Raw genomic sequence first — 27,968 nt, 5'->3', positions numbered from 1 at the left:
CTGTAAGCCTTGGCCACAAGCGTGGATGAGAGCTTACAGGCCTTGGAGGGCAACTTGGGACCACCACGCCATGCGTAGGCACTCTGTGGACACAGTTGCATCGCAACAGAACGTTCCACTGGGGGAATCATTGCCCGTTCCGCCATCGAAGGCAGTGAAGGCGGAGGAAGTACCAGAACGGTTTCGGGTAGTTAAAGGTGCCTTCCATGAACTGGTCACTTCCTGGTGCACTTCCGGAAAGAAAGGAACCAGAGGGGGGTGCTGGCGATCAGCACGAGCAGCCCCCAGGAACCAATCATCCAGCCTCGAGCGCTCGGGACAGGGTGGAGGATTCCACTCAAGCCTGATGCTCTCAGCTGCTCGGGAAAGCACAGCCATCAGCTCGGGATCGGACTCGGGCAATGCTGGCACTCCAGAGGGAGGCAACACAGCCGAATCCTCATCTCCTGAGGACTCAAGCCCGTCTTGTGATGCAGCGATCGGCATAAGGTCCTCCTCCCGAGCCCTGAATGAGATGTCATGAGCTTGAGAGTGTCCAGCAAACTCATCCAGAAACTCAACCAGCTGCGGCGTTTGAGAGGGGGGCTGTGGCCCGAGGAGGCTGGCTCGTCGGGGAAGCCCACACGGTAACCCTCAGATCACCCTGGCTACCAGTCAAAGTAGCCCTCTTACGAGAAGAGGAGCTAGAACGGGGTGTGGCAGAGGGGACTCTATACCTTTTAAGGTAATCAAGTCTCGATATTAACGCCGAGATGGTCATGTCCCTGCAATAAGAACATGAGCCATCCACAAACGCAGTCTCAGCCTGCTGAAACGTGCTGAAGCGCTCAGGGGAACACGGGAGCTGACGCAGGAAACCCAGACGAACCGCTGAATTGCGCCGTCACACCAACTCCAGTGGATTCATCTTTAACCACTCCGGTGAAAGCAGCAAGCGATGTGCTCGGCTCCGAAGCGAACCCTTGAATGTGAGTTGCTCGTGCTGCTCCTTATATACCCGCTCTGCGGGTGGAGCTCGCGATGCAAATTCCGCAGACCAAGGTACTCGGCGTACCATTGGCTCGTTTTGTAACCACTCGAAGGTGATTGGGCTCTCGGACGAGATCCCATTCGTCAGTCTCTTTCTGACGTAACGTAGAACGTGACTGACTGGAAGGGAAGCAGATTTATGAATGGATGAGTTCACCTGTTTGGTGTAATGATGTTTAAGTCTCCAAAATCCGATCTAGTCCCATTTAGTCAAACAAAAGCTTTCAAAATTACAGGGGGTATTACTGGTCTATTTTAAGTCATATAATAAAACGTGAAAATAAATTGAGCTTATGTTAATCTCAGAAACTATTTCAGGCATTTAACCAAAACTCATTCAAAAACGTATTAACTTCATGGTGATGGAACCAGCAGTGCCAAAATGCTAACTCATTCATGGGTTTTGGCCTAAAAGCATTTTTTTTGTGAAGAGTAATAACATACAGTAGCAGTGTAAAACAGGGATCTTGTAAACCCTGTAAACCAGGGATGACATAAAATAAAGACATAATAAATCTGATGAAATCTCTGATTAAAAAATGGAAAAGTTGTCAAAACCATGTAAAACATTAGGCACAATCATCTCTCAGCAATCAGTGTTTTTGAGCACTATTGTCTCCATCATTCACGAAAATGGATCTTATTTAAATATTGCTATTGGTTTGGCTGTGTTATCTATATTCTCTCAGATGATGTCTATATTCTATATTCTATATTCTCTCTTTATCATTGTAATATTTACTTCTGACTCTGTCTCCTCTGATTAGTTATAATATAAATAAATTGACCTTATTCCTCTAGGAGCAAAGCTTATCTTTTCCTTCCATCCACACCTGTCAAAGCATGTTGGTCTTTGAGTCTTTTCCAGGAAGGAAGGAAGGTTCGTTGACCCCTCAGACATGTTGCAAACTTCAAAGCTGCACTTTGCTGTGGGTTGTCTCTCACAAGAAGAACGCGATCTATCTCTCTGCTCACTTCAAAGGGAAAGGTTATATGTGCAGCAAATGCTTTCTGCCCATTTTTATTACAGAGGGTTTCAGTTTGATGCAACATCCCCAAAGCCAAACTTGAGACTTGAGTAATTATGGCTGGAAAATAAACTTTCATTGTCTGTTTTGATACCAGAATTAATTAGAATGTTCTGTGAGTAAACTTCAAAGTCCTTGGGATTGCTTTTTATGACAAACGGTAAATACATTTCTTAAAGAGATGAAAATCAAATGGCCACTTGGCATCTAAATCCCCCTGGGATCTGTCTAGAAATGCACCGGCTACCAATTATGCGACTTATGACTCATGCGTCTTAAATGGTGCAACCGCCATTATACGAGAGAAGCACTTCATCCTTAATCTGTCTCTTTATGTTCACAGGAGAGCATGCTGTAATACCTGAAGATGCGCCAGAGGTCGTGGCTCTTTAAATGGTTGGGAATCGGTATTGGTGTTCTTCTGCTCACTGCTTCTAGTTACTCTCAAGATTCAGATGGTAAGTTCTTCCTCGTAAATTTTCCTGATTTTCCTGCTATGGAGCGATCGAATTTAGATGATGATATCTGTGTTTTCCAAAACTCATAAGATTACTTCATAAACTTGTGAGCTGCCTCTGTAGGCGCACTCCTGATATCCCAGAAAGTAGGCAGCATGAATATGAAGCATTTCAGAATGCATTGCAACAAGCGAATTAAAAAAAATGTGAGAGAAATGTTGATTAGAAATATAAATAATTAAATACTGAAAAGTAGCAGTAAAATATGATTCATTTCAGAGAGGAAAAAAAAAAACCTACTGTGTTTAAGATTGTAAAAGTCAATGTGAATATAACACAGGCATCAGCTGTTACAATGTCACACACTGTTTGATTTTTTTGCATAGTCACTGTAACATGCATTGCTTGTAGGGAATGTTCACCACTGCAGAAACTATAACGACTTGGCATGGCAGTATGATTGATTCTAATTTCATGTAGTAAATATGCACAGTAGACCCTGTTTTCACTCAATATATGATGACTCATATCCTTCCACATTGGACACCACTGGAATTTACTGTATTTCTTTTGTGTTGCTTAGATGTGCGCTTCCTAGTGTTTTATCGATGTAGCACACTGATATGAAAGTGGAGAAATTCTATATATTGATCCTTCACCTGCAAAGAGTTGGAAACTGCTTTTTCATTCAGTCTTCAATTCAGTAATCTTTCTTTTATTTCTCTTGATCACACTCTATAGATGTCTTTTTTATGGGCAAAAATCTATATTTTTCCTCTTATCTAGAGTGTTAAATAAATAGTTAAGCCCAAAACAAGGCTTTTCTGTTATTTACTGACCCCTCATAACATTTAGTATGTACATATAGAGTTATTGTATTTATTTATTTATTTTATATAGAACATAAAATATGATTTTTTAGGGATAACTATTTTTCTCACAACAGTAATTTATAGTTACAATTGCCATCAAGCCCCAAAAATGACGGATGGGCACCATAAGTTAACATAAAATAGCACAAATCATTTGTGAGCTTTATTTACGTGTTTCTTTCTTTTTCTTAAGTCATAAAACTGCCTTGTGTGGAAATAGACCAACATTTTTTGGGACCATTATCTTCCTCTCCAATGATCTGTTGCCTCCAGAACTGCTAAATGAATCATTCTTTTGAGCTGATGGTCAATGAAGCGTTTGAATTATTCATTTTCATATCGAACTGATTTGTTCGTGATTCTGACTTAAATATACAGTCTCTGCAATTCTCAAGTTAATATCTTACTGTAAGGGAAGATTACCAGTAAATTTTGACTTTAGTATCTTGAAGTGTTACAGACTATGTTTATGGTTCTTTTGGTGTTTATTTATCAGAAGCTTGTTAGCCTGTATAACTAAAATATATTGCCAAAAGTAGAGGGACTCCTCCCTTAATGGTTTCGGAAGCTGTACAATGTTTTAAATATTACTGCTGCACCAAGCAGTGACATTATGGAGAAGTATGGGCTGCCAACTTTGTGGCAACAGTTTGGGAAGGGCTCTTTTTGTTTCAACATGACATTTTCCCCTGTGCCCAAAGTGAAGTCCATATAGAAATGATTTACTCTTTGTCCTCACCAAAATGACAGGAGTAGCCAAACTCGAGCTGGAATTGGGTGTACAGTGTATTACTTCTACATCACTAAGCCATACATTTATTCTACAGTGAATCTGTTTGGCTTGAAGACAACTTGCATTTGACCTCCAGGTTTAATGAAGATAAAGGATATTCCAGACTAAACATTGATTTATTGGTTCCACCTTTTTTCCAGAGTGGAAACTTTTGTAAATGGATCTTTTAAAGGAAATTAGAGATAAGATAAGTACTTCTTGCATTCATATTTACATACACTAATCCAGTCTCTGCAAATATGGCAATAGGTCAAGGTGTAATATGGAGCAGGCATGCATTGCCATATTTTCTAGAAAAGGACTCATGCTAGGTCAGTAGAATGCATTTATTTATTTATTTTTGAGAGGAAAAAAACATTGTATGTAAAAAAAGTTGTATGAAATTTAAAACATAAAAAAGTAAAAAACAAACATAAATTGTACTTACATTCATTATAAACAACATTTATTATAAAAGCTAAACCTAAATTAATTCAAAGTGAACCTGGAACTACTAGTGTGTGTGGTAGTTAAATCCATGTTTCGAATGCTTTAGGTTAATTCACATTTTATAAATTGTTTCGAAATATACAAAGCCCCTCAGGCTACATGGTAATAAAAGTCAAATGAGATCGGATGGAAATATTTTAAAGCTTTTGTATTCTCTTGAAATTTTGCATTCCCCCAACAAACTACTCATTCACTTGCAAAACTTTTGAATGAATTAATATGACGTAGGAGGAATGCAATACTTTTACGAGAGACTGCACATTTTACAAGAGATTGTAAACATTTCTCAGGGAATGCTAAGTTTAGCAGGGGAATGTAATATATTTGCAACAGAACAACAATTTTACAATACTGTAGAACAAAAATGTTTTGCGAGATAACATGTTTCTCAGGTGACTGCAAAATGTCTGCAAAAGAATGCAAAGTTCCCTTTCAGACGGTCACTCTCGACGCCACGTCGGTGACCGACGAATATGGGATATCGCTTCGATAGACCAATCTACGAAGGTCACCGCGAGTTCGCTGGGTCGTGCGATGTCCACATTAGTGGTCCAGGAGCGCCATCTCTGGCTGGGTCTGGCAGACATGAGGGACACCGACAAGGTCCGGCGAAGGACGCGATAGAGCCGGTCCCTCCAGCCGATATGAGGATGGGGTTTTACAGCCCGTACTTCATTGTACCCAAGAAAGGCGGTGGGTTACGACCGATCTTGGATCTGTGAGTTTTGAATCGGGCCCTCCATCGGCTACCATTCAAAATGTTGACACAGAAACGCATTTTTGGGTGCGTCCGTCCCCAAGATTGGTTTGCAGCGATCGACCTGAAGGACGTGTACTTTCATTTGTCCATCCTTCCGCGCCACAGACCTTTTCTGCGGTTTGCGTTCGAATGACTGGCATATCAGTACAAGGTCCTGCCCTGCAGGCTGTCCCGGTCTCCCCGTGTCTTTACGAAAGTCACGGAGGCAGCTCTCGTTCCTCTCAGAGAGCAGGGTGTTCGCATTCTGGACTACTTAGACGATTGGCTGATACTAGCACAGTCTCGAGATCAGTTGTGCGAGCACAGGGATGTGGTGCTCCGGCACCTGAGCCTGTTGGGCCTTCAGGTCAGCTCGGAAAAGAGCAAACTCCCGTGGAGGATCTCTTTTCTCGATATGGAGTTGGATTCGGTCGAACAGACAGCACGCCTCACAGAGGAACGTGCGCGGTCGGTGCTAGCCTGCTTGAATACGTTCAAGAGCAGGACAGCGGTCCCACTGAAACTCTTTCAGGGGCTCCTGGGGCAAATGGCGGCCGCGGCGGCACTTACACCGCTCGGCCTATTACATATGAGACCGCTCCAGCACTGGCTTTATGGCCGAGTCCTGAGGTGGGCGTGGAAGCGCGGCACTCACCGGGTCCAAGTTACACCGGCCTGTCGCCAAACCCTCACTCCGTGGTCAGATCTTGCATTTCTCCGGGCAGGGGTGCCCCTAGAGCAGATCTCCAGGCATGCTGTGGTTTACACGGATGCCTCCACCACCGACTGGGGGGCCACGTACAACGGGCATGCAGTCTCAGGGGTTTGGACGGGCCCGCAGCAGCTGCAGTGGCACATCAATTGCCTAGAGTTGCTAGCAGTACACATTGCCTTGAACCGTCTCAAAGGTCTCTTGTTAGGCAAGCATGTGCTGGTCCGAACAGACAAAACTGCAACCGTTGCGTACATCAACCGACAAGGTGGTCTGCGCTTCCGTCGCATGTCGCAACTCGCTTGCCACCTCCTCCTTTGGAGTCAGAAGGTTCTGAAGTCACTTCTTGCCGTTCACATTCCAGGCCTGCTCAATCGTACAGCAATGCTCGAGCAATGCTCCCGGGAGAATGGCGACTCCATCCCCTGACGGTCCAGCTGATTTGGAGATGGTTCGGAGCCACTCAGGTAGACCTGTTTGCTTCTCCAGAGACCTCTCACTGCCAGTTGTTCTACTCCCTGACCGAGGGAACTCTCGGCACGGATGCACTGGCACACAGCTGGCCGCGGGACCTACGCAAGTATGCGTTTCCCCCAGTGAGCCTTCTCGCACAGACACTGTGCAAAGTCCGGGAGGACAAGGAGCAAGTCTTCCTAGTAGCGCCGTATTGGCCCATGTGGACCTGGTTCCCCGAACTAGTGCTCCTTGCGACAGCCCCTCCTTGGCCGATTCCTCTGACGAAGGATCTACTGACTCAGAGATGGGGCACCATTTGGCACCCGCGTCCAGACCTTTGGAAACTCCATGTCTGGTCCCTGGACGGGACGCGGAGGTTCTAGGTGACCTACCCCAAGAGGTAGTGAACACCATCACTTCGGCGAGAGCACCGTCTATGGTTACACGCTTATGCCTTGAAGTGGAACCTGTTCGTTGAGTGGTGTTCTTCTCGCCGAGAAGACCCCCGAAGATGCCCGATTGCGGTCGTGCTATCCTTTCTGCAGCAAGGGTTGGAGCAAAGGCTGTCTCCCTCCACCCTCAAAGTCCAGGTTGCCGCTATTGCTGCGTACCATGACCCCGTGAATGGGAAGTCACTGGGTAAGCATGACCTCATCGTCAGGTTCCTTAGAGGGGCCAGGAGATTAAATCCTTCCCGGCCCCCCTGTATACCCTCTTGGGACCTGTCTCTAGTGCTTAAATCACTACAGCAGGGCCCATTCGAGCCTTTGCATTCAGTTGAGCTAAAGTTTCTTTCATTGAAAACTCTGCTCCTGCTTGCACTGGCCTCCATCAAGAGGGTAGGGGACCTGCATGCATTTTCGGTCGACGATTCGTGCCTACAGTTCGGGCCGACTGACTCCCAGGTAATCCTGAGGCCCCGGCCTGGCTACGTGCCCAAGGTTCCCACTACACCCTTCAAAGACCAAGTGGTGAACCTGCAAGCGCTGCCCCTGGAGGAGGCAGACCCAGCCCTGGCTTTGCTTTTTCCCGTCCGAGCATTAAGGTGCTACGTAGACCGGACACAAAGCTTCAGGGCCTCAGACCAGCTCTTTGTCTGTTACGGAGGCCGGCAGAAGGGGAGTGCCGTCTCTAAGCAGAGGATGGCCCACTGGATTGTGGATGCCATAACCCTGGCTTATCAGGCTCAGGATGTGCCCTGCCCGTTCAGGTTGCGAGCTCACTCAACTAGAAGTGTTGCATCCTCCTGGGTGCTGACTCGTGGCGCCTCGCTGACAGATATTTGTAGAGCTGCGGGCTGGGCAACCCCTAACACGTTCGCTAGGTTCTATAGCCTTCGTGTAGAGCCGGTATCCTCCTGTGTTCTCACCTCAAACGGGTAGTGGCACTGAGAGGCCCCGGTTAGTGTCGGCTTGCTTAAACCGCTCCAGAGTGTCCGTACTGTAGACCCTGTTGAGATCCTCCATCACCCTAAGCAGCTGGACGCGGCGGAACATCCGGCGCCAGACCTTCATGATGAATCCGTGAGAACCATGGAAGGGTGGGTTCCATATTGAGACCTAAGCGGTACTCATATGTGTATAGTCCACGGTATAGCCTTAGAGCCCGTGTTTCCCCGGCAGACTTCTGCCTTCCCAAGAGGGTTTTAATCACCTCAAATTTCTCCATATACTCCTAAACGGATGCTATATGTGTATTTGCCTCCGAGACCTCCTTCGGGAAGGATGGGGCTTCCGCAGCGTCCCGGCTCCAAGCGGACTGGATACGTTTTCCCAGTGTTATCCAATCTCACCCAGTGAGGTAGTGCTTTGACAACGGTGAGTGGAGCTACTTGTTCTGAGCCCCGGCCTACACCTAATAGGGGCGCAGGCGGCTCGCACAGGGCACTGGAAGGGGCAGCACCCATGGCGCTTTGATAGGGATCCCATATTCGTCGGTCACCGACGTGGCGTCGAGAGTGACCGACTGAAAGGGAACGTCTCGGTTATGTATGGTAACCCTCGTTCCCTGAAGGAGGGAACGGAGACGCCACGTCCCGTCGCCATGGTTGCTGTACCGCCGCTGAGCTGCCGGGTCCCCGGCTCGGCTCCTCAGCGAAAAACTGGTATGCATTGCACCTGCTGCCCTCTTATACTCACGCAGTGATCAGCGGCAGCTGGATGCAATAATTGCATGCCAATGTGCATTGGCTTGTTTAGTTTACACTCGAAGTAGATTGGTCTATCGAAGCGATATCCCATATTCGTCGGTCACCGACGTGGCGTCTCCGTTCCCTCCTTCAGGGAACGAGGGTTACCATACGTAACCGAGACGTTTCTTGTGGAAATGCATTATGTTTGCGATAGAACAACTGTGTTGAGAGAACACAGTTTCTAAGGGAACACAATATGTTTGTGAGAATTTGCACTAAGTTTGCAAGAGAAGGAAAATGCTTTACGAGAGAATGCAAAGTTTCTCAATCAAACACAATTACAAGAGAACCAAAATGTTTTAAAAAAGAACTAAAAAGTATCTTTCTCAGAGGAATACAATACTTTTTTGAGAGAATGCTACAGCATACATATATACATATACATACACATACACATATATATATATATATATATATATATATATATATATATATATATATATATATATATATATATATATATATATATATATATATATATATATATATATATTCATTCATCCTTGAGATGATAAAAAAGTGACTTATGTTCTGAAATATACAGTACATCTCATTACGCTCATAGGCATAGTTGAAATGAATTTGAGCTGCATTCCAATAGACACCAGAACTCATTCAGCTTGAAAGCAGCTTTAGAATCAACCAAAACCAACAGTGAGGATCATTTACTGTCATCCTGTCATTCTGGGAGCAGACTCTACTTTTTCCTGACTTTATCTCTCAAAAGATCTTTCACTCTCCTGAGGTTCCTGTCCATAACAAGGCGGTCTAGAGAGAGCTATCTCTGAGCATTCCCATTCATCTTGATGGCAGTAGCTCGGCTGGCATATTATTTAAAATAAATGTCTAATTTTCCATTGGAAAAATGCTTTTTAGAGCAGGTTATTTGCAGCTGCTAACCGGACCATGCTAAGCAGCTCAACCTTGACCTTTTGATTCTATTAGATTTTGCATGTTCTCTGGCGGATTCTTACCCCTGGGGACCATATTGCAGTGTGGCTAACAGGCTAAAGTTGATAGTGGAGTTGGCCTCGTACACTCTATTCTCATTTAAACCATGACCACTAGAGTTTGACAGTCCAGCTTCCCAAGTGCTTGCTCTCTCTCGCCCCTGTAGATTCAGATGTGCCCGCTCTGTTCAGGGACACGGTTCAGCCAGAGTAGGTCAGCTACGCATGGTGTCCACTGAATGCTAACTAAGAACAAGGCCAAGATTAATTCCAAGAAATAAAATCTCATCCATTTTTCATCAGGCTATACGAATTCGCAGCTCAGACATGCTTCATCGCTAAACATTTCACTGGTCATTAAAATTTCAATAATGTTTCCCTTCAGGGATGCCACAGGATGTGAGTCAACATGCTTATATTATATCAGGTCAGAGCTGTTCATAATGCATACTATGCTGCAGACCTATTGGAGTTGAGAGATTTCAGTCTTTAGTTCAGTCTTCATATAAAGACTTAAAAGTAAATTAAAGTAAATTTGGCTTGTGCTTTAAAGTTATGGGATATGTAATGAGCAGAAACCAGTCCATTATTGTATGTGTGCCAATCACTGCGTCCTGGAATGCAGTAAAACCCTGAATGGTTTTAGTTAAAATTAGAAAACACTTTTTCAAACTTTTGTACTTTCTCATTCAAAACAAATTCATTTGATTGGAAGTTTTTGCTGAGTGTGCTTATCTTCACACTTATTTTCTGCCGAGTGCTGTGACTTAAGCACAAGGGCAGATTGACGTATAGGAGATGTGAAAAGGGCCGATCAGCAGATAGTAGTGAATGGCTCCCGGTGGAGACATCCATCCCACTCAGAAGATAGAAGTTAAGATCTTTGACCTTAGCTGTGATGGATGTGTCCCACTGGACAAGCAGCCATGTGCTGCATGGTGTTGATGTGGATGTCATTCCCGCATCACACTGTCCTTTTATTGTTCTGGAGTTTCTTCATAAACCCTGGGGCTATAGAACCATTTACCAGAGAAACTCAGATTCCATAGCTCAGGGGCCACTTTTAGAAAATGCAGGGTATCCAGGGGCCAGCAAATAAAATGACATGTTAAAAATATATAACACTAAATGGTCTGTCAATGTGTCTGCCTGTCTGTCTTCTTTCTGTCTTTGTTGTAACTCTATCTATCTATCTATCTATCTATCTATCTATCTATCTATCTATCTATCTATCTATCTATCTATCTATCTATCTATCTATCTATCTATCTGTCTCTGTCTGTCTGTCTATCTATCTGTCTCTGTCTGTCTGTCTGTCTGTCCATCCATCTGTCCGTCCGTCCGTCTGAATTGGAGAATAAACAATATACTTACTTGAATAGTCTAGAACAGTGATCTCTCGTCTCTCATAATTGGATGCAATGATTTAGGAATCAGTCCATTTATTTGTCAAATTTTCTGTTTTGCTGTCAAGCTTTTGACATTTGGGTGCTATTTTCTTACATTTTTGCTGATTCATAGAACACACACTGTTTCACAAATGCAGCAAGCGGTCTGTCACTATGCACAAATCACTGATGACAGTATTTGCATATCCTAATGTTTTGCTTTACAATTATTATAAAGGGAATATGAATTGTGAAACATTTTGTAAGATAATCTGACGATACAAACACTTAAATGTCATTTACATAAACTGTAAGTTTTGCGTTCCAAGGAAGCTAAATAGTGCGGCACAATTAAACTAGACTGCTCACTGCTCATGAATTCTTGGGCCGCAGACAGCTTTGCTGATTGTAAAGGTTATATTATAATATATTATAAAGTGTTCTGGTTTGTCACGTCACAACGCTTTCTTAATTCTCAAAAGATGTCTGAATTGTTATGGTGGGATGAATTTGAGAATACCTGCCACATACTGTTCGATTATTTCTGTTTTCCTTAATCTTCCATTACCATAATCTATTGATTTCCATAATCCTGAGATATGCGTAGTTATTATGTTCAGGTTTAAAAGAGATTTATTGCTTCACTATATATACTGTAGAGCTATAAATTCCATACAAAATTTTAAAATAATATTCCATACTACGTACTGTGCAACATTCACAACCCATACAAATTGAAGGGATTATTCATCTACATACACCACAGATGAATTATCCATAATAACTGTTATTCAGACAGGCTGCAGTCCTACCAGTAGGTAAATGCATGTCATTTTTAAAAGTATTTAAGTGATTCAAGAACAGGCATACATGTGTAATTACTTTTTCCGACTATTCCGACATAATATTAATGAATAATAAATATTAAATAAAAATAAAGTTGTCATTAATTTTTGTTCAAATCAATCAGTTGCTACATGTACAGTAATTAGGGTATCATGATAGCTTCTCTAAGATGTTTTTTTAAAGAAAACCATCCGCGTCACCCAGTGGGTGTCATGTAACATGTATGATCATCAGTGAGATAATTCAATCAGCGAAGAGTTGTTAACTTCTGTAATCACAGCTTGATTTAACAAAGCCGTCAGATCAGAGTAGTCTCAGATGCTTCATGGAAGCTGTTATGAATTTAGGCTTGGTGCACATGTTTATGTAATAATGGTAATTTACATTTCATACAACACAAGGGAGAAACGACAAATATAGTGTTTCATTTAGATATTGATGTAGATTTTGTGTCTGTTTGTACTGATTAAAGCAAAAAGTACAATAATAATAATAATAAAATAAATAAGTTATTTAAATTCAAATATTACTCACTCCCCAATCTTTACAGAACAATTCAGAGGTTGGTTATCTTTGTGTCACAAACAGCATACCGAAAAATTACGATAAACTTTAGTGGTCAACCAACATTTTTTAAATGTTCACGTTCTGGATTTGTGGCTCTTCAGAGTTTCCTTCCTGTGTGCTTGCTTATTGCTCAGTGTTGATTTCTTCTGTGATTACTCCCATTGGCTCCTCTCCAGGCTTTCAGAGGTGTGTTATCTTATCTAAGGCATTCGTAAGACCGACCCTCAGAGTCTCACTTTTAAACCCTTGATTTTGCTGTGAAATCTGGTGCCATACTTTTAAAGAACACTTTTTTTCCTTCATATAATCACCTTTATATCAATCCAGCATGACTTATGTTTTGTGTGGAACACAAGGAGATATTATACAGAATGGACACATTTTCCATACACTGAAGGTAGAAATGAGGAACCTAAGCTCCAAAAATGACAAAATATTACTTTAATGATGACACAAATTTGGTTTGTTACTCAAACAAAGAAAAGACTTAAAATAATAGGAATGATTAATTTAGAAATATGGAATATAGTGCACGAGTTGTGCAGACAAGTGTCATTTTAGTATCATCTGTGCTAAATATATATATATATATATATATATATATATGGTTTATATGTTTCATATTTTAACATATTTACATTTATATTAACATATAACTCATATTTTGTTGAGTAAATGATCACAATTTTAACTTCTGAGAGAACAATGACTTTAAACAAGTCATAATTGTTTTCAGACTTCAGAGACTGCAGAATCTCTATGCTGTAGTTCTCACCTCTGCTGAAGCCGAGAGAAATTTGGGTCACATATAGGCTAAAAGAAACTAAAAAAGTCAAACTAAAATAAAATAAAAGCTTTACCCTTTTTTGTGGTCTAGGTTGCTATTTGGAAAACCATTTGTTCCAAGTTCATCAATGGTAATAATGTTTTTTCTTTCCTTAGTATAAAAGGGGCTCCACAGCCATGAATCTTTAATGGCGACATCAGATAGTTGGTCTCTCCTTTGAAACCCTGCTCACCGTCATTGGCTCAGTTGCTCAGAGAGCCCGATTTACCTCGGTTTAATGTGTCAGCACTTCTGATGTTATGTAAAGCCACACAAATGGTATCAATCTCTAATTCATGAGCGGCAGGCCAGAGACAGGCATTGAAGACGCAAGCACAGATGCAAACGGCCAGGGCCCCTGGGCTTTACCTCTTGAGGGGCCCTTCCAGGGCTCGACAATAAGGACTGCCTGATTGCCCGAGGCTACTGTGAATGACGCTCGGGACAGTAGACGGAACGGTCACTTGCCCAATCGGGCCAGTGCTGTACGGTGTGCGTTATATGTAGTCTATGATATCGTAATTGTTGATTTAACGATCTGATATTATCGAGTATGCATCTCACTTTACAAAAAAACAAACAAAAACACACCCATTCTGTGCACGCATGTGATGTAGTCTAGTAGGTTAGACTTGTGCACGTGATTTAGTCTTAATGCCTCAGAATTCAAATATGCCCCTGTATATATTTCATATTTATATAATTTAATACCTATGTTAACCAATATTACACACAGAGTGTCGTTTTTCTCCAAATATTAGCATGATTACAAATGTGATGATTTTATTCAGCGTACAGTTTAATAAACAAGAACTTAATATCAAGTGACTTACATTTTAGACACCAAATCGTCTGTTTCAATGTATTTCGCCAACGAAAAATTATTATAATCCACAGCTTTAGTGTGGTTCTTTCATTTTAATTTATTTTTTTCATTTTTCTTTCATTGGATTAACATTACAGCAGCTAGTAGCTAAATTAGGCGCGGTCACTTTAAGAGACAATGAATGCATCCAATATAATACATATACGATTTTCTTTCTAAACTGTTTACTTTCACTTAGGACATAACCAACAGTTATCCAAGACGGGTATTTTTCACATATATATTTGTTTTACAAGAGCAAAAACAGACAAATTCGGCGTTCAAGTGTTTTGAAATGCCTCTCTCTGCGTGAGCCTTAACAGCAGAACTGTTGTGGGCTAAGTGGGCTCTTACACATCCTTTTCTGTTTGTTTAAACTGCGATTTGTTCGTTCAGGTACAGGAGGAACTTAACCCTCTGGAGTCTAAGGGTATTTTTGGGGCCTGGAGAAGTTTTGTCATGCCCTGACATTTGTGCTTTTTTCAGTTTCTTATAAATATCTAAATGGGTAAAGTCTAATCTCACTGTAATCAGCACAAACTGGGCTGTAATAATATGTGAAATGCATGTATGTACATGATTGTGTTTTTGAGAAAAAAAATATTATGCGTGGTTAGTGAAAAACAAAAAATGTTAAAACACTTGAATAAGGCAAAAAAAAACACATAAAGAACAATGGTTCACGGGATTTTTGAGAACTGGAGCTTGTAGCCTAGAATTTTTCTTTCTAAATGATGTGAAAATCATCTTGTTTACTCACTCACAGAAAACAATATATTGATTTAAATTTTCTAAGACACTTTTTGTTGGTAAAAGTCATATGCTAGTAGGCGTCAACTACCATGAATATCATTGTGATTTACACCAGAGGAGAACTTTGCAAACGAGAGGTCGGTTCAGTGTTGCTGTCTGTGAAAAGCGGCTCTCTCTCCGCGTGCGCACCGAACACAGCACGCGAGTAACCAGCAACTCTCCACGTCTTGTGTTTTAATGCTTTAAAGTATTTTGAATGGTTAAATTGGCAGGTGGCAAGGCTTAATAGCATGTGAAAATGATACGCTTTCGTGACGACACGCAGCAGCGTTCTGTCAACTGTCTTGAGCATCTTTTTAGGCTGACCTCAGCCAGACGGTTGAGATGCTGCCCCCCCCCCCCCCCCCCCCTCGTCTGTGGGCCTCTATAATCGTCACCACCTTTCACCACACTAGTAACGGTCCTGCGAGCAGGACTTGCAACGTCCGCACGTGCATTCAAAGCAAAGCGATAAAGCGTAATTTTAAAGGGACAGCCAATGAATTATAGCCCGGGGCTTAAGCCCAGGTAAGCCCGTGCATTAATGCGGCCCAGCAAACGGCTGTCGTCATAACACAGAAAACCAATCCTGAGATAGGGTAGACTTGCCCTTAATTTGAACTTCAGATGACTGACCTTTGTATAACGGGACAATTAACTGCCCTCGCTTTGTATTGCGACCTCAAAGAAAGCCCATTTTGTTCATAATCACTGATCTGTGTTGCAGAATTCATGGTATGGATTTTGTGTGATTTATATTCTGCTGTCGTCATCTCATAACTTGCCATTCATTTTTGGAAAAGGTGTGTAGGGAGGAGAAAAGCCAGCGGGTTGAGACCAGATTCCTCCTGCTAACAACAGCAACCACTGGCAGTCGTAGATCTCGTCATGCCTACCGTGAAGGAGCATGTTAATCAAATCAGTCACTCAAGGACTGCAGCGTAGCACTGTCTCATTGCTTGCCACTGTAAATCAAGAGAGCGAATAGTCAGTTCCTGCAACGCTGGGGTAAAATACCGCATATAAGCAAAATGCAGGTCTATGTTGAAGCTAAAAGCTAAATTTGTTAGATGACATTTAACATTGGGTGCAAAGGGAAACTCACTCAGAAGTTTTGAATTTGGTAGATACCTTCTGAATATCTGGTTGCTTTCTCTGTCAGTCTTTTCTTGTTTTATAAAGTTTTTTTTGCAGCTTCCTTAAAGTATGATTTGTTCATGTCACATCAAGATGCAACTTGTCTGTAGAACATTTGCTAATGGCAAGGCCATGGACCTGAAAAACAAAATGCAATCTCTATTGTCAGGAACAATTATATTAGTGTCAATCATGTCTTTGTTGTTCTGCTGATGTAGAAATTGCATCAGACTCAAACTGTTTTGCGGTCCACTTACATTGGTTTTGACAAATGGGACTTGTTTGCAATTGTACTGAATTAAACCTTCATATTCATCCGGAAGAAGGAGGCGGGAACCGGCGGACAATCAAACAACCTTTTAATAAAGCAAAATAAACACAAAACAGCACACCAGCCCCTCACGGACGACTGGTGCGCGCAAATACAAACCAAAACACAACTAAAAGCCCAGGCCTGGTCCTCTCTCGTCCTTCACTGTCGTCGCTCCAGTTTTATATCCTTCCATCTCCTCCATGGGCCTCGAGACCGGCGGGTCGAACAGGTGTAGCTCATCTCCAATCACTCCACCGGCCTCGTTCCCATGTCCCTCGGCCCCGCCCCACTCGTCACATACCCCCATCGCCCCTCGCAGGCCGGGGGGTACTCCCTAGACTGCGCTCTACTCCCCCCCCCGGCGCTCACGGGGACCTGCGGGAACCTGGGGGTAGGACAGACTAGGCGAGAGAAAAGGAGATGGAAGGAGGAGCGACAGAGACGAGAGAGGGGAGAGAGGAGAAAAAAAAAAAAATCCGGTTCCCAGACGCACCACTGCTCGGCCCTCCACCAGCTGGGCGATCTCCTCCGCGGTGCCTGGCGGTGGCACTGGACGGCCCTCGGCGGACGGCACGACACTCCTCCGCCGCCCGGTGGACGGCGACGGCTCCTCCGGTTCTGGGCAGCCGGCAGGAGTCCCCCGTTCCCTGCTCCTCCCCGTTCCGGCGGATGGCAGCAGGCTCCGGCCACCTGGCGAACGCGCAGACTCCTCCGCTCCCTCACGGACGGCAGCCGCCCCTCCCTATCGTGGGCGGCCGGTAGCGAGCTCGCCCGTCCCCGGCAACTCGCTCCAGCCCACCGCCTCGAGCGTCCATGGCGGCACACTCCTCGCCTGCTCGTTGGCACCGCGGATTCACCACAGCGGCGAGGGATCTTCAGCAGCGCGTCCCTCCTTCTCCCGGGTTTCGGCACCACTGTAATGAATTAAACCTTCATATTCATCCGGAAGAAGGAGGCGGGAACCGGCGGACAATCAAACAACATTTTAATAAAGCAAAATAAACACAAAACAGCGCACCAGCCCCTCACGGACGACTGGTGCGCGCAAATACAAACCAAAACACAACTAAAAGCCCAGGCCTGGTCCTCTCTCGTCCTTCACTGTCGTCGCTCCAGTTTTATATCCTTCCATCTCCTCCATGGGCCTCGAGACCGGCGGGTCGAACAGGTGTAGCTCATCTCCAATCACTCCACCAGCCTCGTTCCCATGTCCCTCGGCCCCGCCCCACTCGTCACAGCAATCATTACCCTTGTCGGTCCTGAAACAAAATGACCTTAACCAATTGGGGGTTGGGGTGTGAAGAATTCTCATCAATCTGTCAGTTGATTTTAGAGTTAATGATTAAGTTTGGGGGTTGGGAAAGGAGTATGTTTTCATCCTGCTGATTTTCATCCTTGTTATTTTCCCTCTTCTTGTAGACTGAAATGGTTAAGGGTATGGTTGTGCCTCTTGTCAACCAGAGTTTAGGATTGGGCTGGGGTTGAGATTCCAAAATTATCATAATATCCATCAATTTTCATACAGATCTAGGTACATTTTGTCCTAATTGGCAAAATCACAGACACTTTGGTTTCTAGCTACTGTACTTTGTAACCATGATTTTGCCAAGTAGGACATTCATGGATCAACATTTTAGTTGGCATTGTAATTAAATAATGTAGAACCAATGGGGATCAGGATTGAAATGTTTGAAAATAAATCTTAAATAATTTATATTATGCACCGTAATCATAATTTTTGTGAAGTGCAAAACAAGTTGTTGGTGTTTTACTGCCACTAGTGTTCATTTCAACAGCAAACTGCAGTGAATTATGTGCATTTGCAAGTTGCAAGCAATAATGTAGGTAGAGGAATGTTTTTCCAAAGAGCCTTTGTTGTTTTTAGGGGTTGTTAATTTTTAGGAGTGAGTTTAAGATCGTATATGTTTGACAGGAATGTTATCCAAAACCATTTGTGGTCTGCTTGCTTTGATTTTGCCTGAAGCAATGTCCTCATTGGTGTTAATTTTCATTGGTGTTGATTTTTGTAAAAAAATCATTTCTTCCAACCAGTCAGTTTTCAGGGTTAGGTTATGTTTTTTTAATAACTCTTAATTTCCATTTGATTTTAATGGTAGTTAATGGTTAAAGGTACCCCAAAACTATATTTATTTGACTGGAATACTCTTCCAGCAACGTTTCCTACTTTTGCAAATTCACAGTCATCTTGAGGAGCACCAGAAAATAAATGTACTCATGTGAACACCACGTGCTAGTAACACTGCTTGTCTTCTGAATTTTTTCCATGTATATGTCTCTTTCTGTTTGGTTATTTCTTCTGTCTTATCTCACAAGAATCGGAGGAAAATTTGATTTTGTGCTTCTTTTTTCTTCTGTCTCTCCCCACCGCTCTGTCACTCTATCGTTCTCCTGCTCTCTGCTGATGACACTATCTATGACTCCAGACTGGCAGTATGAGGGTAAGACGATGTATCTTATCATTCTGTTTCTCTTTTGTTCTCTCATCGGGCATGAGAGCACAACTCTATTAACCCTTTGCAACCCCAGTGGTAACAGCTCTCTCTATACACATAAATAAGTCATTTTGTAAATCTATCTTTGACTTGTGCCCCCCCACCCAACCCTGGTCCCAGCAGTGGATAGGTTACAGTACTCGTAGATCCTTTTTTTATGTGCAGGTTGTGTGACTTAATGTGAGCTGAAATTGAAATGTCTTGTTTAGTATGAGTTACATTGCAGTCTAGACATGATGAAATTTAGTATTTTTTTCTGTTCCTTTTTCCCATTAATTCTGTGTCCTTGATTTTTCAGAGTGCAAGCTCTCCAGAACAGGCCCGCCTGCAACCATTGTAGCCATAGATGAGGAGAGTCCAAATGGTAGGTCTATATTGTTGGTTTCTTTTTTTATCTGCATTTCATTAAAGTAAAATGAAGGGCAGTCTTTTGAAAGAATGTGGTCAGAATTCAGAACAGCACTTAAGTTTAATCATGAAATTCAAGTCTACTTCGTTTTGGTTTAGCTTTAAAATATGAGGTGGACAGTTTGCTAAAAACGAATTGTGCTTGGTCAGTGCAACATTTACTGGCACACTTTTTACTGTTTTGATTCACTAAAGGAATTACGACAATAAAGTAACAGCTCAAACGTGTCGATAAAATGCATGCTGAATGCAATTTGCGTTTTGCAGTTCCCAATTTTGCAGGTATGTTGCTAGTGGCTTAGAGTGCTTAGTTGTGAAGATTCTTGTTCATAAGCTTATGATTGATTTGATTTAGATTGTGTTTAATTCAATTAAGATTCATTATTCATTTAAACATAAATAACATTATGTTGTATATTTGGTATAACACAATGTGTTTATGCGGTTTAAGGGTCAAAAACACATTATTTCCCACATAATGTATATTATTGTTGCTCATCTATCTCATCTGCCTTTCTGAAACACGTTGATTTTTACAAAGCTCATCGATCTGAAAAGCGAGGTATACAATGATTGGCCAGTGTGTAATGGAAATGATACATGTTAACATACTTTGATGCCGTCCAGATAAAACCAATAAAACCCATTACAAACAAGGTATTTGTTGCATCAAGTGGGGACAAAATTACAGTTTTTCTCAGTCGCTTTGGTACATTTCATGAATCATCCTTGACATTTGCAAAACAGTAAGTGCATTTCTCAAAACAACTCGTACAAATAGCAAAACAACCATGGATTACCGGCAAAAGCCAATCTCTGGCTCAAAATCCTTAGTTTGTCTCTCAAAAAAAAATATCTGTGTCAATGAACATTGTCATTGTCATTTTACAATCATTTTACATTTTACAATGTCATTGTGATAAAGAAAAGGAAAAATAAATATGGGCACAAAGATGAAAATAAGTAAATTTTCAGAATTCGTAACTCTTGTGTTGTCCTCTGTCTATACAGTAAAAGCTTTCTAACTGAAGATTCATGAGATGAACCTTTGAGCTATTTCAGAGAAATGGTTTATCATTTGTTGATCTACATTCTCTTCATTACTCAAGATTAAATTGCACAATTCATGCCAAATTTACAATAAGTCTAATAATAATGTGTAAAAAGAAAAAATTGAAAAAAAAATTAACCATTTTGCATTTAATGACTTATACGATGAACTAAAGACTAGATGTTTTGCAGGGTAAGACTATTGCACAGAAAACTATGTAATACATTTTGAGCAACATGACATTAGCAGCTGATAATGTAGGAAACCACAGATAAATGTGCATAATCAATTGCATGAATGTACAAAAGCAATCGCAACTTATTCAAAAGAATGAGAAACTGGTTTTATAATGTGTATAAATGACTAGATGATGTGGAGGTTGTACAAGTAGTTTTGAGAATTTCATTTCTGATTTGAGAAATGCACCAAAGTGACTGAGAAAAACTGTAATGATTATAATGACTTATACTGTGTTTTTGTGCATTGCGTTGCATATCGTGCTGCGTAAACATTAAAAGCATGTCTGCATTTGTGATCGGAGAAACAACTAACAAGCGCTACTCTACACTGCTCAAAACTGCCTCACCTTATATAACAGCCTTTGAGCACAAGGTAGTTTCGTTTTCACAAAGTAACACAGCGTCTCCACAACATGGCAGCATTAACAATACTACAGCGAGAATAAAAGTTACACCTTCTTTGCATGAACATTTGGGTGGTGTTATGCAAATCAGAACTGATCTGAATAATGACATGATTGTCGACTGAATTCAATTAATTAATGAATCAACAGAGAATTGACTGAAGCTGAATAATGATTTTATTGTCTTTTACTTATTGCTCATTTGAAGTTCTTTCAAAATGAATGAGCTTTACACAGTTACTGAACTGAACTGAATAATAACACTATTGTCTTGCTAAAGCTGCTTTATAGTAGAATTTGTGGTTTGCCTAATTTTTAAAGTTTGCATTATCAGTTTTTGATCCTTTTTAATATTGTAAAGCTGTTTTGAAAATCTCTATTATATAAAGAAAAATATATATTTCTTCACTGGTAGAAACTTGATATTGATTCAATAAATGCTCCTGGCAGATTAAGTGAGTTCATTTAAGCCAGCAGACTGAAATGTAACTACTGAGTTTGAGTCTTGATTGGTCTAATAAGAATAAGAGTCATTTGTTTGAGATTCAGGTTGCATTGACCATGCAAGGATAAAAATATATGTTTTCTTGACATCATTTTATGGTAATGATCTTAAGTTACATTCAAAAAAGGGGTTTTTATGCTCAATGACAAATGACTTACTGTACCATGAATATGTTAATATGCTGTCTCAAAGCAGTCATTATGTGTATAAACTGGAATGTAGGTAGTTAGTTATTAAGAGGCAGATTGAAATACAGCGTACAAAAGTGCCAGAGGTCTCCTGTGCAATTTCCTTCATTGCGTGCTAATTGACAGTGATGGATGTGAACAGATTTACTCAAATCCATTGGAGAACATTTTTGGACAAAATGATGTGTATGTTGCACTGATGAAAGCAATTTTTGTTCTTCACACTTACCTAATACCTCCCATGGTGCACCTCACCAGGGTGCAGATGCACAGATGGTGTACTGTACGCTGCTACTTTGATGGGCATTTTCAAGTACTGTCTTTTCATCCTCTCTTCATCTGTTCTCTGTATCTGTGTGCTTAAATACTGTGTTACTATAAGGAGGCTTTAGGAGACAGTTGACAGCTGCATTTGCATTTGAACATAATTGGAACAGCTTACAGGTGTGAAAGAGTGTCAACACTTCTGCTGACCCACTAGTCACAAAACAACAACACCAACACCAACAAAAACCTTTTAGAAAGCCAGATTTAGAGAACCATACATTTATTGAGGTACCCATATAACTTTCGCAACAAAATGTAATTTTAATTAAGCAGGAAGCACACAAATTTTTGCTCATAAATTGCTAGTGAATTACACAAACAGTTGTAAAAAAACAGCCCTTTACACATTAAATTTGGAAGTAAGAAAACTGAATCAGTAACTGAAAACAGAAAAAAGTATTCCAAAAATCTGGATAAAAAAAGAGAAAATTTGATTTCACGATTTAACATATAATGATACCATACTCTAGCATACCAAACAATGTGATACTAGACTTTGATTTGAGCCCTTTAAGTTTCTATATTTTTAGTGCAGAAAGTTTTATAAATTTGACAGTTTCTGTCTGTATCTTTCGGAGTTTGGAGATTATCTCAGCATACAATTTGATTTTAGTATGAGTGAATCCCTTCTCTCTGTTTGTCTTCAATACCACATCACTGCAGAAATAGATTAAATAGTTGAGCATTTGTCCATGAATTTGAGAAGTGTTTTCTTGGTCAAATAAAGGAAAATCACTTCTCTTTGGCTTATTTCAGCTCTTCTATAAATTGTCAGGATTTGTAGTAATCTCTTCTTTTGCAATTTACCTTGAAATTTCTCTCCTAATGCTGTGAATCTCTATGCAATTATTAGAGTAAAGAGTAATCATATTCATCCAAGAGTATTATCCTCCTTAATGTATGCAATGAGATGCTGCCTTTACCTCAAATTACAGATAATGCACTGTTTTTCCTCAATTTTCACTCATTTTATCCTCTCGTCTCTGAGAGCCACACATAATTTTTTAAACCTCTTGAAAGCTACGCCACATAAAGATCATCATTTTGGCAAAAAATGTGTCAACTTTGGAAAGCTTAAACTGTAATCAAAGTTGTCACTGGGAAATAGTGATAAAGTTTGCTAAGGAGACGTGTCTTTCTCTCACTTTCCTTCTTTTGTTTAAAGCACTTAGCTGCAATTTACAATACATGTATAATACATTATAATTACAATATAATTACATGGGTAAGTACTGAGTAAAAATATTAAACAGCATTTACTCAGGATGGTCAAGATGGCCAATTAGTAATTTAAGAACTGACAAAATGATTGCTGATGTTGACTAGTTTTGGAGTTTTTAAACTGGTGGCTGTAATGGTGGTACAATGAAGGGAATAAATAAAAAAGGAAGCAACTTAAACATGCTTTTGACTTCTGTCTGTCGAAAGGGCTTCATGTTCTTAGTTTTTTTTTTCATTCTTGGTCAATGTAAAAAAAATTATTTGTTGGCCATTAGGTTGGATCTCCATGAGTGTGTCGTTTTAAAATGTATACATTTTTAAACATGCACTTTGCGAGTATAGCCTGCATTCTGTTCTATTTTGTTGTACTTTGTCCAGAATACAAGAGCTATGCAGGGTCTGAGACCAAATAGCTGTTCAGACGACTTAAATATATAATATATAAAAGCTGTTTTTACAAGCAACATGAATTATTAATTCTCTAATTTCTTGGGGAGTCATGTTATTTTACAACCTGAACTAACGTTTTATTTATTTATTGCATGTGGGTAAATATGATTTTTTTATTTTTATTTTATTTTTTTATTTTATCAAGGTTCTTCAAAGGGCCTTAAATGAAAATATCTTATAACAGAAGAGGTGCATTCAAGTCATTTCATGTATGAGTTGCATTTTTTAATGCATATAAAAAAAAAAAAAAAAAAAAAAAAAAAGAATTCAGTATCACTAGTGTGGCTGTTTGAGTTTGAGTTTTCAATATTGAATTTAGATGTATTACACCTGAGAATGACTCATTTTAGCCTGTGAGATTTCAGGCACTATTACAATCATCTCTCAGGTAGTTGCTTTGATGGAACTCATTTATGAATGAAATATTTGTGAATTGTTAATTGCTAATAAACTACCAGTTTCAATAAAAATACACAAAATCTGCAATGCCCCTGTAACTGCTGAGTAATGCATTTAAATGGAATAAATGACTTTTCCAGTGGAAGGAAACAAATCAACCTGTAACCTCAAGGATGGTTTCATTGAGCACTTGTCTCAGCAATTTCTTCAAATGGCTGGAGTTATGATACTGAAAAGACTTTTGGTGAAATAAAAAAAGAAACAATTACACGAGGAGCCTCTCAGCATTGTTTACTCCTGTAAGGCATTGAAGACCATTGCACAATGATCATTATTACATTAGCACCTCATTACCGTTCTTGTGCTCCTCTTTGTACAGTGAATGTTATGTATCGGTGGGTGAGGACCCTGATGATGATTGAGCGGACATTGGAGGTTACAGCATGGGCTGGAGGATAGATTAATTGTCAGACCTCGATAAAGTTGGTGGCTCAATGGGTGACCAAGCCAAACCCGGTTTAGCACTGAAATTCCCCTTGAGTGTCCACAATTGGATTCGTAGGTAATTATGGTAACATTTAAGTGAAGACTTTTGATTAAGGCTAGATAGTCTAAAAAATAGTTTGGGATTTTGGTGTTAGGGTAGAAGTGGATTTGTTGGAGGCTCTTTTTAATTAAGTCTTTAGAGTAAGCTGACCTGTTGTTTGGATGCAAGGTTGAAGCGTGGAAGGGCATCCATTTTTATCCCGACTTTGGACATGCCTTGCATCAACTCATCATCTTCATCTGACCATGCTCTCCTCTGGCTCTTGTTAAACATCCCGTGTGTTCTCTGATCAGCCTCTCTGCGTCCAATTAGAGCCACAAAACTGACCAAAGTGACCCTTGCTTGATTATTAGATTTGCTCGTACTTGAGCCAACTCTGTCAATTAGTAGGCTGCATTTGATCTGAGTTATTAGTTTTGTCCTCATCTTTGAGTTAGGACCAGCATCCATTTCTGTCTTTAAGGCTGAGACCTACTGAGTTGCCCTTTTTGTCTCAACCATCAACTGTTCAGGAGGTCTTCCAACCTAGCCTCAGTATAAACAAGCGCTTGTGACAACGGTTCTGCAACACTGATTTTACAGTACATACCTGATTACAAGTTTCGTGGCAGTTTCAAGGTCAAATGAGTGGTACTAAAATGTAATCGTGGCTACGTTTTTATTAACGTTTTTGCGGCGGTTCAGAAATTCAGATGCCTGAGGCGTAACCAACGCCCTACACCAAACCCTAAACCTGCCCAATAGTGTTGATGAAAGAAAAAGTGATATAAAAACACATTTGCTGATGCGATCATGCTATTTTTACTTTTTTCTATGTGGGCTTTAACTGTTTTTTTGGACGGTAGTTCTACAGGATTCATACAGGAGTCACCACTGATAAGCTACTACTAAATATTGTAGAAACTCAATTTTATGTAAAGCTGCTTTGCAACGATTTGTCTTCTAAAAAGCGCTTTACAAATAAATTTAATTTAATTGAATTCTGGGACGCTTCACTTCACAAATGCAACACCATATTGCCCATACATATGAAGCTGTATACTGTATGTGATGCTACGTTTTCAAATCTTGCAGCCTGAAAAATTTGTTTTGAATTCATAACATAATATAATATAGTTTTACTGCCTCTATTGTTTATTTCAACTGGAAACTGCAATGATTATACTGCATATGATTTTCGAGATTTGCAGAAATGTAGGCTGAGGCATGTACTGTATTTGCAATGGACCTGGGTAGAGGTCTTCACTGGCCTGGTTGGAATGCTTGGCCTGGTCAAGGACATCAGTTGGAGAGAGGCTTTCTCAAGTCTAAAACGTGAATGTGACTAAAATATTTTTTTTGAATACTCAATTAATCTATTGATTATTATTTAGTTAATCAATTGTTAGTAGTTTAACCCTTGTTTAACTCACCTACAGTATAAATAAGAACTGCAACTTCTGCCATTGATTTTTCATGGCTTTATTCAAACATTTGCTCATATTTCTTTACAAATAACTAAAAACCAAAGTGCCAACATTAAAAATTTAATAAAAATAAAGCACACATGTCCATGGTGGCTGAGTTCAGAGTAAATCTTTGGGAATGACAATAGCATTTGTTTATTGGTGTAAGTCTTGAAATGTGTTGTTCGTTCTGCAGATTGAAAAAGCTTCTTGAATACATATCTGAATGAACAAACAGATGCAGTCACAACTGTATTCTAACTCAGGTAACCATAGCGTAACCTTATCAAAAGCATCCATAATGCTGGGAAGTTTTATCACAATTGACAGGTCATTATTAAATAAATTAATAGGAATCCAATCAAGGAGCGAGATCATCCATCAGATCTTTTAAACAATTACTTTGTAACCAAGTGGAGTGTAATTTTAAGCCTGGAATCTTAGACCCATAATAACTCCGGTGGATATATTATATATACTAAACCTCTCACTATTAACACAGAACAGACAACCAGCTGTTCAGTGTGTTTTCATTCATGCAGCAGGTTTGACGAGAATATGAAGTCTTGAAGACGCATCGATGCATTCCATGCAGATCAACGTATTTTTGATTAAGTCAATGCATCATTTCACCCCTAGTCCCAGCTAGCATCTGTGCTTCCCGCCAGTGTGAAACATCGTTTGGCACTGGACCACCTCCTTCCCTACATCCATCTCGTCTAACGACAACCCGCCTGGCCATTTCTTGGTTTATAAGGGAAATAAGCCTGTCTCAGCAGCTACAGTCCTTCCCAAAGCCACTTCATCACCAACATCCACCAAACAATAGGGTTTGCAAGGCCTCACATTTTTACTAGTTGACTGTTTGACCAAAAATGTATTGACTAGTCAATGCAAACCCTGGATCAGTGTTTCCCAGCCGTGTTTGTCTAACATTTCAACATTTCTCCACTACACCTTTACTATATGAATGGTTATGTAACATTTGCAGACTGAGAGGCATCTGAAGCTACAGCTTTTATGTAATTTTCGGGTGAGATGTTTATTGGGCTTGGGTTACAGAGGCTCTCGGTCTGTTTTGAGGTGACGGAGGAACAACTCTTGAAGTCTGCTTGCATGCTTTAGAGGATAAAAGCCTGTTGTTGGCGTAGGTGAGCCTGTGCGGTCACAGGGAAAGTGTTCCTTAAGTCAATATTTCTGGCTCCAGCATTCCTCAAAAGTAAATTTTAGCTGTATAATATATTACCGTGGTGAAGTAAACAGGCAGGTATTTGAATTATGCATGTTATAAGAAGAGCTAGTGGAAACTCATGGTACACTCTATTCTATTCTATTCTATTCTATAAGTGCTCCAATTAAATGCAGTCTAATTTGTTCCACCACAGTTTCATAATGCAACAAAAACAGAAAAGACATTTATTTTATTCATTGTTATGGACATTCATTTTACAGTGCAGTTGCATCACAATAATAGATTTCCGTCTTAGAGTTTTCATTCTTTTTTTTTCTTTTTTTATGTGTATGTGTGACATTTGAGGACTGAGCCAAATGAGAACCAGCACACTGTTTTTTTTTTTTTTTTTTGAGCACGCTGGGTAACATAAAACTGCCTCTGGGGGTCAAGGCTATTTAGCATCTTCTTCACTTCACATCCCAGCAAAAAGGTGGAGGATGTTTTTTTATTTTTATTTTTATTTCCACAAAAAGACAAAAATGATCAGCTTACTACTGTTTCAGAAATGTAGCCTTGCAGTCACATCTCAAGAGGCTGGGGAAGTACAAACAAAGTACATTTACATTTAGTCATTTACAAGGGCGTA

The 27,968-nt window shown here is 40.5% G+C and overlaps 1 protein-coding gene across 4 annotated transcripts in view; it reads left to right on the top strand.

Moving 5' to 3' along the window:
- LOC132122007 (protocadherin-15-like) overlaps positions 1–27,968 on the top strand; it is a 252,976-nt gene that overhangs the window by 11,831 nt on the left and 213,177 nt on the right. For all 4 annotated transcript variants that reach the window (XM_059531804.1, XM_059531803.1, XM_059531802.1 and 1 more), the window contains exons 2-3: positions 2,401–2,515; positions 19,263–19,328. In XM_059531804.1, the coding sequence (XP_059387787.1) occupies positions 2,425–2,515; positions 19,263–19,328 (157 nt within the window). In that variant the 5' untranslated portion in view covers positions 2,401–2,424. The remainder of the gene's footprint in view (positions 1–2,400; positions 2,516–19,262; positions 19,329–27,968) is intronic.

This window comes from Carassius carassius, chromosome 40, assembly GCF_963082965.1.
Source record: "Carassius carassius chromosome 40, fCarCar2.1, whole genome shotgun sequence".
Classification (NCBI taxonomy): Eukaryota; Metazoa; Chordata; class Actinopteri; order Cypriniformes; family Cyprinidae; genus Carassius; species Carassius carassius.
Note: the sequence above shows the minus strand (reverse complement) of the source record. Positions and strands in the feature narration are given on the sequence as shown.